We start from the raw sequence: 11,672 nt of genomic DNA, 5'->3' as shown, positions 1-11,672 counted from the left end.
TGGAGGTAACTGCCTTTCCTACGTGAATGAAAACATCCCTACACACAAGGGTCACTTTTTTATCCCAGCTGAGCTAAGCTTAGCCAGAAGGGTAGAAAGAAAATAAGGGGATTTTAAACCATCCTTTAGCCTGGTCGTTACCTCTGCCTAGAGTCTGCCCCAAACCTGGTGTGTTACAGCTTCATTAACGCTGTAGCTTAGGCTCAGGCACAATTAGATAAGAAGAGATGTGTTTCCAGTGTCAAACCTCCTACTCAGGTCTCTAACAGAGCGTCTGCATTACCAGCTGATGGTACGATCCTCGGCAGCAATGAAGCCTTAGTCAAGTATTCCCCAGTGGGCAAATCATTTATTTTAAAAAACTTTGTCACAGCTGAAGTGTAAAAGCTCTAGAGGGTGAAGAAGAGTCTGTCTTTTGGTTTCTGAAGCACCCGGTGCTGTAAGGCTCAGCAGTGGCCAGGACATGGCTATTGCAATTGAAGCAAACTTTTAGCTTCTCCCAGGGACAGGGACACGCGGCAGATCTGAGCGATTGCAGTGCTGCTAGGAAGCTGCCTCTTTGTTCTTTTGTTATCAGTTATCACATTTGTTTCATAACAAAGGCTTCCTGAGCTTGGGGGTTTTGTGTGTGTTAATACTGGTAATATGATTTAAATATTCTGATGATTCATTTTCAGTCCAGTGAGCTGAATCAGCCGTGTAGAACATAACTTTCTTCTCCCAAACCGCTACCTTTTCCATCCTTTCTCGTCATTTCTATAAGAGGATGATTCATGCTCCTCTTGTATTTACCATCTGAGAATGTGCATGATTCCTTTAGCTAATTTCGCTTCTTGTTCCTCTTTTTGTTTTAAAAAATATGAGTGTGAAGGCAAGCAAAGCGATTGCTGATTGATGTGATCTGTCCCACTGGAGGTCCTGGCATGTGAACTAAAAACCTGAACTGAACAGAGACAAAACAGAAAGGAAAAATACTTTGGATTATTGCATTTACCAGAGCCCATACTGTGAAATTCAGCCTTTGGCCCACATTTCACATGTTTTCAAAATTCTGCGTGTTCAAGCAAGATGTTGTGTTCAAATGTAACTCCAATGTAGTGATCTTATTGTTGTTTGTTTAGAAGAAGCCCCTTTCTTTATTTAGTTATCCTACTCTAATTTGTTTTCTCTGAAGCCTGATCGTAGCTGTGAGTGGCTCAATCAAACCCGGCGGGGGGCTGATTATTGATTTATCTGGTTCCATGAGGGAGCTGCCTGTTCTCAGTAAGGGTGTATAAGAACACAAGGAAATCTTTACAGTGGGGCTCTGGAAAACACCTGGGCTGTCATCCCCCCTCTCCACCTGAGACACCGAAATAATGATCCTAAAACCCGGGGGCGTTTTCCCCCCACCTCCGCAGCTCGGACCCAAGGCAGGTGCTGCCATGGCAGGGGGCAGATGCTGAGGCACCCAGGATGCCCTGTCCCTGCCACATGTCCCCAGGGACAAGGATGCTTTTATCCACCTGCTTGTGTAGTCCAGGGGCTGCCAAACTGGCAGAAAAGCCTCCCTTGACCCTCAACCCCTCTCATTTCAGGGCTCACCTCACCCCACTGCGTTTACTTCTCGCTTAATGAGGAAGGGAGTTTTTTTTTTTACACTGCAGCAGTTGTAAAAAAATACTCTCTAAGAAGCGCCTTAGTGTGAGAGTCCCTTTGGCTGGGCCTCTCTCTGAACAGAGCTGAGCGCTTTGCACGGCGGCTGAGGTGAAATCACAGCTCGTGACGGGCTCCAAGAGCCACAGCACGGCCGTCCCCCCCTCCGTGCCCCCCCCGCAGAAACGCCCCATGTTTGGGCAAATTCATTTCAGCCAGCTCTGCCGTATGACTTCACTTCTTATTCATCCCTGTCAAGAAACAGTTTGTCCAACACTTCGGAGAAAGCCAGTGCGAATATTTCCTAAACTCACCTGAGGGGAGGAGGTTTCACAGCAAGGCAATGCCTCAGGTTTTGGGTTTTGATAAAACAAAACAGTTTTTTGTGTTTTATTAAGTCAAATGGGGCATGAGCAACGCGGACAGGTCCTGGGTGGCTGTGACAAGGCGTTTCATGGACAAAGAAACGGGTCATTATATGCCTCTCCTGAATTTCACAGTGTGTCCCACTTGAGGTGACTGACGCTCAGAGGACACTGCACCGTGACTCACTCCGTCCCATATGTTCTCATATACTTCTGAAAACAACACAGTGGGCCAAAGTTTGGCTTTTTCCACAGCCTAAAGGTTTTCATATTCAAAACAGTCAAGTTATTCTCTCCTATGACTAACGCTGTGTTTTCACTAACCGCTATTACACACAAACATCACCTCACTCTATCACATGAGAGAATCATGTCATATTGCAAATATTTTAACAAACTGCATAGCAGAAAATGAATAAGCAGTTCTGTATTTACTGATAGGGGGATATTTTTTAACAGTTATGAATTAAATACAAAGACTGGCTATGAATTAAATACAAAGACTGGCTATAAACACCTTGGAAGCTATACTAAAAAAGCACAGAAAAAATAGACGAACACTGAGACACAGATGGAGCATGTGTAATGTAACACACACTAGCATTTCTTTGTGCTTTTCTTCCTTTAAATGCTTCTCTATTTTTTTATGTCTACCCTTATGAAGTATACTCTTGGGTCTCCACTCTCCAGAGTCCAAGAACACGGGAGTTGTGATTTTTGATAGCAGAAACCTTACCCCATACAGTTTTATATTTTTGCTTGTTGTTTTTTCAGTGCCATTGGGCAGTGAGGCAAATGTTGGGCTGATGGAGAGGAAACTGGTGTGGGTAAGTCCTGGGAGCACGCCATGAGAGCTCGACGTCTGCACCCCTGCCCCTAGCACAGGACAGCAGAGGCAGGCAGGAGCACCTTCCTATCACCCCCACAGCTGCTAGCCCTGACAGTCCTCAAGCCTTCCACGCTGCCTCTATCCACCCATGGTTATTCCTGTGTTGGAGCAGTCGGGTATGCACGGGGCTCTGGGCACAAAGCTTGCTTGTTCCCAGACAGGGTCTTTGTGCTGGGGAAGTCCCACGGTAGCAGGTTGTGCTGGCTTTGCAGACCCTTGCACCAGCAAGCTGCTGGGAAGATGCAGCTGTGGTGATGGAGAACAGGTTTGGGCTCCCTCCAGGACAGGTAAGGAGATGCCAGACTCTGGCTGTATCCCTGCCTTAATGGGCACAACCCAAAATAACCCTGACCAGCCCCTCCACCTCCCTGCTGGTTACTGTGTGCCATGTGCATTTATGATGCCTTCATCTCGCTGTAAAGATAACACAGATAAGGAGAACAGAAGAACAACCTGCAAATTGCAGTGCCTCAGCAGCTCTTATCTCAATCTTTATGAGAGCTGATGGTTCTGGGAATTGGAAGCTCATACATAGTCACTGCGCCCACAAAACACTGACATCACATGACTGGCAATAAACTGTGGCTCACATTTCTGGAGAGCAGAGCACGCCTCTCCCTGCCTCTCGATGCAAGGTACGTCATTTGTTTTCTATTCAAATTCGCCCTCCTCCCACAGAAGCCTTGCCTCGCCATCCTAGCCATTAGACAATGTTATTGAGAAAACACTCGCTGGGGCGGTAGGAAGAATAATTTCCCATAAGTATATTTTGCTATAGATCTAATACCTTTCATCTTGAAATATGAGAACTTTATGAATACAGTGATTTTATTGAATAAATACCCTCATGCCTGGTGCATGTCATGATTCATAGCAGATTAATAGAAGCAATTAAATATAAGATTAAATTGCTTAAACCATTTGCCCTACTAAGCTGATCCTGGTGCTGAGAACTGTATCAGTGCCACTAATTCCCAGAGATTTTCCTTCGGAGGCAGTTATTTAATGATTTTGAATATCAAATCCATGGTATCCCAGACTGGCTGCCTAATGCCTGTAATCATGTTAAAACGCAGCACTAAGCAACTTGCCCAAGGCGCTTCAGTGAGTCACTGGAAGAGAAAGCAGAGCTCCTGCCTCGCGTTAGCTGCTCGAGCAGACGCAGAGACACTTGCAGAATGACGATGGGGGACCATCCCTGCGGCAGACTTCCCAAATGCCTTGGGTTTCAGGCCATGAGGTGCCATATGCTGGGCCCTGGGACAGCCACACACACACAGGTACTAGGTTATATGATGCCAGGCTCGCTGTCTGGGCACCTCGGCTTGTGCAACTAAGTGCAGCTGCAGAGCTGATGGCAAGCCCCAGCTGCAGCGCAGGGCTGCCTCGGTGGGCTGTCGTGTTTTGGAGCCAGCAGCCCGCAGCCCTGCATTACAAATACAGCAGGGAAAGGCCCGAGCGGGGAGCGGGGAGCTCCAGAAAGAGTGTTAGGGATGCAGGATAGGCAGGCAGGCACCCACCACCCGAGTGTGGGCTCTTGCCCCTCTGCTGCCCAGAGCCTTCGAGCAGGAGGCAGCCACTGGTCTGGGACAGGCAGGAAAGCAGGGAGTGGAGAAAAAGGGTGTTTTTCCCATTCCTCAGCTGGACATCTATACCCAAGACATGTCCTCGGTGAAAATACCCAGGCTGCTCCCCAACCACTTTGCACTCAGCCAGGACCAGTTGTGCCTTCGATGTGGCACGCAGAAGTAAGGCCACGCACAGCAGGTTTGCAGGCTGTCTCCAGCAGTGGGGCCCAGCCCCGATCCGGCTTTTGTGTTGTCTGGGCTGCCCCTTCTGCCTCCTGGGTCCCCCTCCTCATCACCTCTCGCATGCAGAATCTGAGGCACCCTGAGCTCAACAAACCCTGGCAAAAGGGCTCAATCGCAGGATTTAAAGGCATTAAAAATGCTGTTTTCATTGCAATATGACTCATCGGTAATTCTATATTGTTCATACGCTGTTTGTTGTAACCTTTCGTCACTGAATCCTTTCTGTGTCTCATCGTTCTTTTTTTTCTGTTCTTTCTTTTGCTGACTCTCCCTCTCTCCCCCTATCTTTCCTTTTTCCTTCTGTTTCTTATGACTTTGTGCCTCTACAAAGTCCAAATATTTACAAAAGGAAACGCTGGGTTGTGAAACTGAATTCGGAGAAAATGTTACACATGCAGAAGAAATGCATCCAGCACGGTTTCCAAATTTTCCCACATGAATTTTTGTTCTCTGTCTCAAGTGCTGAGGCTCGGTGCTCCGTATCTTTATTCAGGCAAAACTTGCACCGAGAGCAGTGAGATGCAGGCTGGGGTCAGGTCCAACGGTGCTGTCATCCTGGGTTGGCTGGAACGGTTCAGGGCTGATTTTGGCCATGGGTGACTGGTTAAAAGGCCCGAGCAGCCAGTTTTACCGGTTAACCAGCTTGTGCAATGGGCCAGTTCCAGGCTAGGGGTTATCTATGCTTGTCACCAAGTTGCTAACAAATTGGCACCGGTGTCAGGCCGTGCAGAAGCTGTCCGCAGCCCTCACTTTATCCCCTCGCAGATAAACATCAGCCAGGCTGCACCAGGAGACCCGCAGCCTCTGAAGGAAGCCGGCAAGGTCCCCGGCCGGGCTGAGAAGACGACAGCGCGCTCAACTACGGCATTATGATGAAATTGTCAGGGAATTATTTTCCCAAGAAGTCCCTAATCCCACGAGCGGAGGATCACACTCATGGGCCTTTCGTGTCATTATGGACTTGTAAATATTTTGGCAGAGTAACATGGGAACTGCTCCGGCCCAGGGAATAAAGGAGGGCTGCAGCAACGCGGCAGCGGGTCCCATCTGCTGAAGGAAAAGCATCGCCTTGCACCCCCACCCTCGGGGGCAGCATTGCTGTCATTTCTATTATTACCTTTACAATGTCATTGTGGCCCAAGTGCAAACACGGATTTGTTTTGGAGGAAGGGGTTAATTTTGTCTTTCCTGCCTTTTGTTAAGACAGGAAATCAAGCCCTTAAGAATGTCATTCAGGTCAGCCTGAGCTCCTAAAAGGCACTTCAGTCCTGCTTTGTATTTTCCTTTCTTTCATTCTTATGGCAGGTTTATTTAAGAAAAGAAAACAAAAATAGAGTAAAGCAAGGAAATAGCTAGTCCAGGATTATAAGTGATTAAATGCACACTGCCACATGTGATTAATTTTTTTCTTCCTGATTTGCGCTGGGTGTAAACAAGAGCAGATTCAAAAGTCCCGTAATTAAATAAGTCCATCAGAGAGCGATTATTATCGCTGTGGGCTCTCGCAGAGGCAGATTCCCCTTGCGCAAAAGCCTCAGCTGAACATCTTCCCTGTGCTGGCCTAGAGCAGCTGAGGCACCTGGCCCAGGGTGCCCGGCCCACATTCAATATTTGCACCCAGCCAGCTGGCAGCACGGCTGGCACGGCGGCTGCCACGAGAGCACGATGCCTACCTGCGCAGGGGGCACCCACGGCAATGTTGTTAAACTTGGGGAAAACTGAGGTTGCCAAACAAAAAAAACACAACACTCAATCTTTTAATTTTCTTTTCTGTGTAGGAGAAGAGTTTGGGACAAGAAGAGAAATACTGTCAGCAGCATGGGGATACCCCCATCTGTGAGCCGGTGGCCATTTGCACTGACAAGGCACTGGTGGCGCAGCACATTAAAATACCACTTTCCATTAAAGAGTTCAAATCCACTCTTCCAGCCCGTGCTCCTGCTTCTGGAAGGCTTTGGGCTTGCTGGAGGAGCTCAGCATCCTGATGGAGTCCCCTGGGAGAAGGACGGTGCCTGCTCAGACCCATAAGTTTGGGGCACGGTCTAAGGTCATCATCAAAATGAGGAGAATTGCAGTGAGAAAAAGTGATGAATGAAGGCCTGCCTCACGGCCATCTGCCGTTCTGCTGCGAAAAGTTGGCAAGCCATCAATCATCGCTAATTCCCACTGCTGGGCTCCTCAGCACAGCCTGGGATGGCTTTTTGGCAAGGTCACCAGAGCTCGGCCATGCATGGTGCTGTCACAGCGATGCCACTGCCAGCTGCAGCACAGCCCATGCGCCCTGCCCACGTGTGCGTGGCACGGAGGGACGGGTGTCACCCATCAGCTGCTGGGGGCTGTTCTTCACACCCAGCAGCGGGCTGTGGACCACCAGAGGGTCCCAGTAACAGCGTGGGTGACCGCGTGGTCGAGCGGAGTTTTTTCCTGGCACTAAAGCATATGAATGTTTCTCCCGCAATCTGTTTCCAACCCGCTGTTAAAAGAACAATAATAAATAAATAGAATGAAAAGTGCAAGCCAGTGTTTATTTTTAAAGGACGTGTTTAAAAAAAAAAAAAAAAACAGATCTGCTTTGAGGCTGCAGTTCTGGCAAAAAAAAAAAAAATCAAAACAAAAAAAATGAAAGAAAAAGCCAACATTGCTCAGCAGAGCAGAGCCATCCCTGCAGCAAGTGGGTGAGCTGGGGCCGATGCTCGCTCAGCTGTGTCTATCCCTGTGTCCCCTCCTCCTGGTCACACGCCAAGAGCCTGGAAAGCCCTGGAGCGCTTGGCCAGATCCAGAGGTGTGCTGGTTTGAGAAGGCTGGAGGTGGCCAAAGACTGGTGGAATCTGGTGGAGGAGCGACTGGAAAGTTCGAGAAAGTTGACAGCCGGCAGCCCACGAGGCTGGGAGAGCTCGGAGCTGGGAAAGGCACCCTGAGCCGTGGGAGGGGACCCTGGGGCAAAGGGGTGCATGGGGAGGGCTCCTCTGGAAGGGGAGCAGCTGGAGAAGAGAGGTGACAACAGCTACCTGCTGCACGGGGCGAGCAGGGAGCAGCACAGCAGGGGCAGGAGGTGCTGGGGGAAGGAGGAATTGCTGGAAAGGGGCTGTGGGAAAAGGGTCGAAGCCGGGGATGGTGCTGGGGGCAGGCGGAGGCCAGGGCAGAGTGCGCTGGGGAGCTCATAGGGCCGGGGAGAAATCGCGAGGAGACAGGGGAAGTGAAAGCGGCGCTGCCTGGAAGCCGTGTGTAAGAAACACCCCGGTGTTTTGGTGGCAGCCGGTCGCCCACGGGGAAAAGAGAACTTTTGGGAAGCGCTGATACACTACCAAGGGGAAAAAAAAAAAACAACAGAGCTCCAGCTGCTTCATTGCCCGTTACCGGGCCGCCCTAACATCTGGGGAAACGGAAAACAAACTACCACAGATTTTTTCCTCGCACACAAAACGTGAGAACAGCTTCTCAGAGACATTTCCATAACAAATGCCCTCACAGATACCCGTCTCCGTGTGCACACATTCACGTTTGCCTGTGCCTGTACCTGTGTTATTTGCCTATGCACGAACCCAAATCACAGAACCACCGCGCCAGCATCAGGCTCGCGTACGCGCGTGCGCTCACACGTGCTGACACGCGTGTGTCAGGAGCACGGCCACGAACACGACCCCCCCGCGACCTTGCGGCCCCCTGCAACGCCCCAATTGCCGTGGGGGGGTGCGGGGGGTGCTGGGGGGGCAGAGGAGCCACGCAGCGCTGCGTGTGCCCGCAGGCGCGTGCACGCCCTTGGGGACGTGTCCGGCTGCGCGTGCCCGCGCACGGCTGGATGCGGGACCCCACGCGTGCCCGCCCCGCCACCTCCCCCCCCCCCCAACGCGGTTGTAGCCGGGCGGGCGCGCGCGCGCGCCCGGCGGCCCATGACGTCACGCCGGCGGGGCCGTGGCGCGCCGCCAAGGTGACGTCAGCCGCGGGGCGGCCCCACGTGACCCGGCCCCCATTGAGAAAACGGCGGCGGCGGCGGCGCGCCCCGATATAAGGCTGCGGGGCCGCGCTGTGCCGAGCCGAGCCGAGCCGCGCCGCCCGGGAGCGCTTCGTTTTTTTTTTTAAATTTTCGTGTTTTTTTTTTTTTTTGTTCTTTGCTTCGCTCCTCGGGGCCCGACCGAGCCATGGTGAACCTGCGGGTGTGCGCGCTGGAGTGCGAGGCGCTGCGGGGGCTGCTGCAGGAGCGCGCCGCGCAGTGCCTGGTGCTGGACTGCCGCTCCTTCTTCTCCTTCAACGCGGCGCACATCCGCGGCTCCTGCAACGTGCGCCTCAGCACCATCGTCCGCCGCCGGGCTAAGGGAGCCCTAGCCCTGGAGCACGTCGTCCCCAACGAGGAGCTCCGCTCCCGCCTGCGCCAGGGGCTGGTGCACACCGTGGTGCTGCTGGACGAGCGCAGCGCCGACCTGGAGCTGCCCAAGAGGGACAGCACCCTGCTGCTGGCCCTCGGCACCCTCTGCAGGGAAGCCCGTGGTGCCCGCATCTGCTTTCTCAAGGGTGAGTGGCCGCCCGGGGTCCCTCGGGGACGTGGCCGCCTCCTCCTCCTTCTCCTCCTCCTCCTTCCCCGCCGCCGGCCGCGGGCTCCGCTCGCCCCCGGCCGCGCAGCGCTCACCCCGCGCCCCTCTCCCCTTTAACCCCGCAGGAGGTTACGAAGCTTTCTCGGCCGCCTGCTCCGAGCTGTGCACCAAGCCGGCCGCCCCCACCGGACTCAGCCTCCCCCTGAGCGCCAGCAGCGCCCCCGGCAGCGCCGACTCGGGGTGCAGCTCCTGCGGCACCCCCTTGTACGATCAGGTGAGTGGGGGAGACGTGTGGGTGCCGGCACCCGGGGGTGCTCGAGGGGTGTTGGGGGTCACCATGGGGAGCTGCCCGAGCGGTGCTGACCGGTTGTCTGTCTGTCCGTCTGCTTCCAGGGTGGCCCCGTGGAAATCCTGCCGTTCCTCTACCTGGGCAGCGCGTACCATGCCTCCCGGAAAGACATGCTGGATGCCTTGGGGATCACGGCGCTGATCAACGTCTCAGCCAACTGCCCCAACCACTTCGAAGGGCACTACCAGTACAAGAGTATCCCGGTGGAGGACAACCACAAGGCGGATATCAGCTCCTGGTTTAATGAGGCGATTGATTTCATAGGTAAATGAGCTCTCTCTACCGTTCTTTTGTCTCGTGTGGTGTACCCTGGGAGTGATTTTTTTTTTCTTTTTTTTGGGTGGGGGTGGTATTGTCTTCCTCAGCGCAGCTTCATCTGAGATTGGGGAGCCTTTGTTCCAAGGGGATAAATGCCCAGGGACTGTTTCCATTAATTTTATTCAGCTGAGAGGAATAATCTTGGCTTTACAAAACTGTTTGAAATCTTGAATCAAGAGGCGTTAGTCTTGCAGAAGAGAGCTAGTGAACTTAAGCGGATCAGTATTAAAGTAATCTTGCGAGACTGCTAAAGTGACCTGGAGGACCTATTAGTATAATTGGAATTGGAGCCCAGAATGAGAGTAGCTAGAGTGCTGTTTCCCTCAGGACAAAGGCTCTCTTTGTCTCGAAAGCACTGGGCTCACCTATTCAGCTAAGGAAGGGATGGATTAAAGACATGTAAAACGGCAGGCACTGCTTTCCCACCTCTGGAAGCCGTGGGACTTGTTTGCCAACTGTGTATTTTAATTCTTTCAGACTCTGTTAAAAACGATGGAGGAAGGGTGTTTGTGCACTGCCAGGCTGGCATTTCCCGGTCAGCGACCATCTGCCTTGCTTATCTCATGAGGACCAACAGAGTCAAGCTGGATGAAGCCTTTGAGTTCGTGAAGCAGAGAAGGAGCATCATCTCCCCAAACTTCAGCTTCATGGGGCAGCTGCTCCAGTTTGAGTCGCAGGTCCTTGCCCCCAACTGCTCAGCAGAAGCCGGGAGCCCCGCTATGTCAGTATTGGACAGAGGAGCATCGACCACCACAGTCTTTAACTTCCCAGTGTCCATCCCTGTTCACACCTCGTCCAGTGCTTTAAGCTACCTTCAGAGTCCCATCACCACTTCCCCGAGCTGCTGAGAGGCAGGTGAAAATCTGGTCAGAACTCAGATGTACTGTGTCAGAAGTGCAATAACTGTGGGGACAGTGTCATCGGTCACTTGTGTCTTGTGGGGAACCATCCGTGCATCCCAGAACACTGTCACGAAGAGGAGCTCACCTGATGCCAGAGAACTAGGTGTTACAGACTCTCCTGCTGTCTTCTAAAGCCAATATCTGGATGCCTACGCAAAGAGCAAAGGACGCTGTGTTATCCTGAGCTGTTCCCCCTTGTCTTCTGTTTGTCCTAAGCCTGCTGCACATTTAGTAGTGTGCTCACCAGTATTCCCATTCCTGGACACTTTAAGCAACACTGATGCTGTCCCCTCTTATGACAATCCTATTTATTTATTTTTACATTAGAGCATTGTTTTGCCTTCATGAACTTACAGTTTCATTTCTAGAGAAACTAAATACCTCAGCATTTTTTGGTACTGTAATCCTGTGTATATATCTGTCAGCTCTTCTTGTTTCCCAAGCACTGACATGAAAGCACCAGGCGCGTGCTTTTTGAGTTGCCAAGGGTTGTATGTTTGATTTATTTATGATGTGAAATAATATATTTCTTCTTATGAAGACATAGTTTTGTTACGTGACTATAACTTTTTTATACAAACAGAATAAATTATGGTATTTCTATTGAAAGCTGGATATGTTGTTTAAAGTCTTGTGCATCTTACTGTCCTAAAACTTCTCTACAAGCTCCCAGATAACAAGCAAAATAAGTCAGTCTGAATTTCTAATGGTGTTTGGCCCCAGGTAATGCAAATTCCTGGGGTCTTGACTGAACTAGACAGAAAAAGGAGTTTAAAAGCAACATACTTGACTAGAAACTTCTGCCATTTCTTAACCTGAGTTCTTTGTCCCTGTATAATTATGTGCTGTGGCAGACAGCCAAGGCCAGACTCTC

General features: G+C 51.4%; 1 protein-coding gene across 1 annotated transcript; it reads left to right on the top strand.

The window, feature by feature from the left end:
- Positions 1-8,748: 8,748 nt before the first annotated feature.
- Positions 8,749-11,342, top strand: DUSP1 (dual specificity phosphatase 1). Its single transcript, XM_082771594.1, has 4 exons — positions 8,749-9,209; positions 9,355-9,503; positions 9,623-9,842; positions 10,374-11,342. Exons 1-4 carry the CDS (start codon positions 8,840-8,842, stop codon positions 10,742-10,744), a joined length of 1,110 nt encoding a protein of 369 aa, XP_082627720.1. The 5' UTR covers positions 8,749-8,839; the 3' UTR covers positions 10,745-11,342.
- The last annotated feature ends 330 nt before the right edge of the window (positions 11,343-11,672 follow it).

This window comes from Aythya marila, assembly GCF_965140915.1.
Source record: "Aythya marila genome assembly, chromosome: 14".
Classification (NCBI taxonomy): domain Eukaryota; kingdom Metazoa; phylum Chordata; class Aves; order Anseriformes; family Anatidae; genus Aythya; species Aythya marila.
Note: the sequence above shows the minus strand (reverse complement) of the source record. Positions and strands in the feature narration are given on the sequence as shown.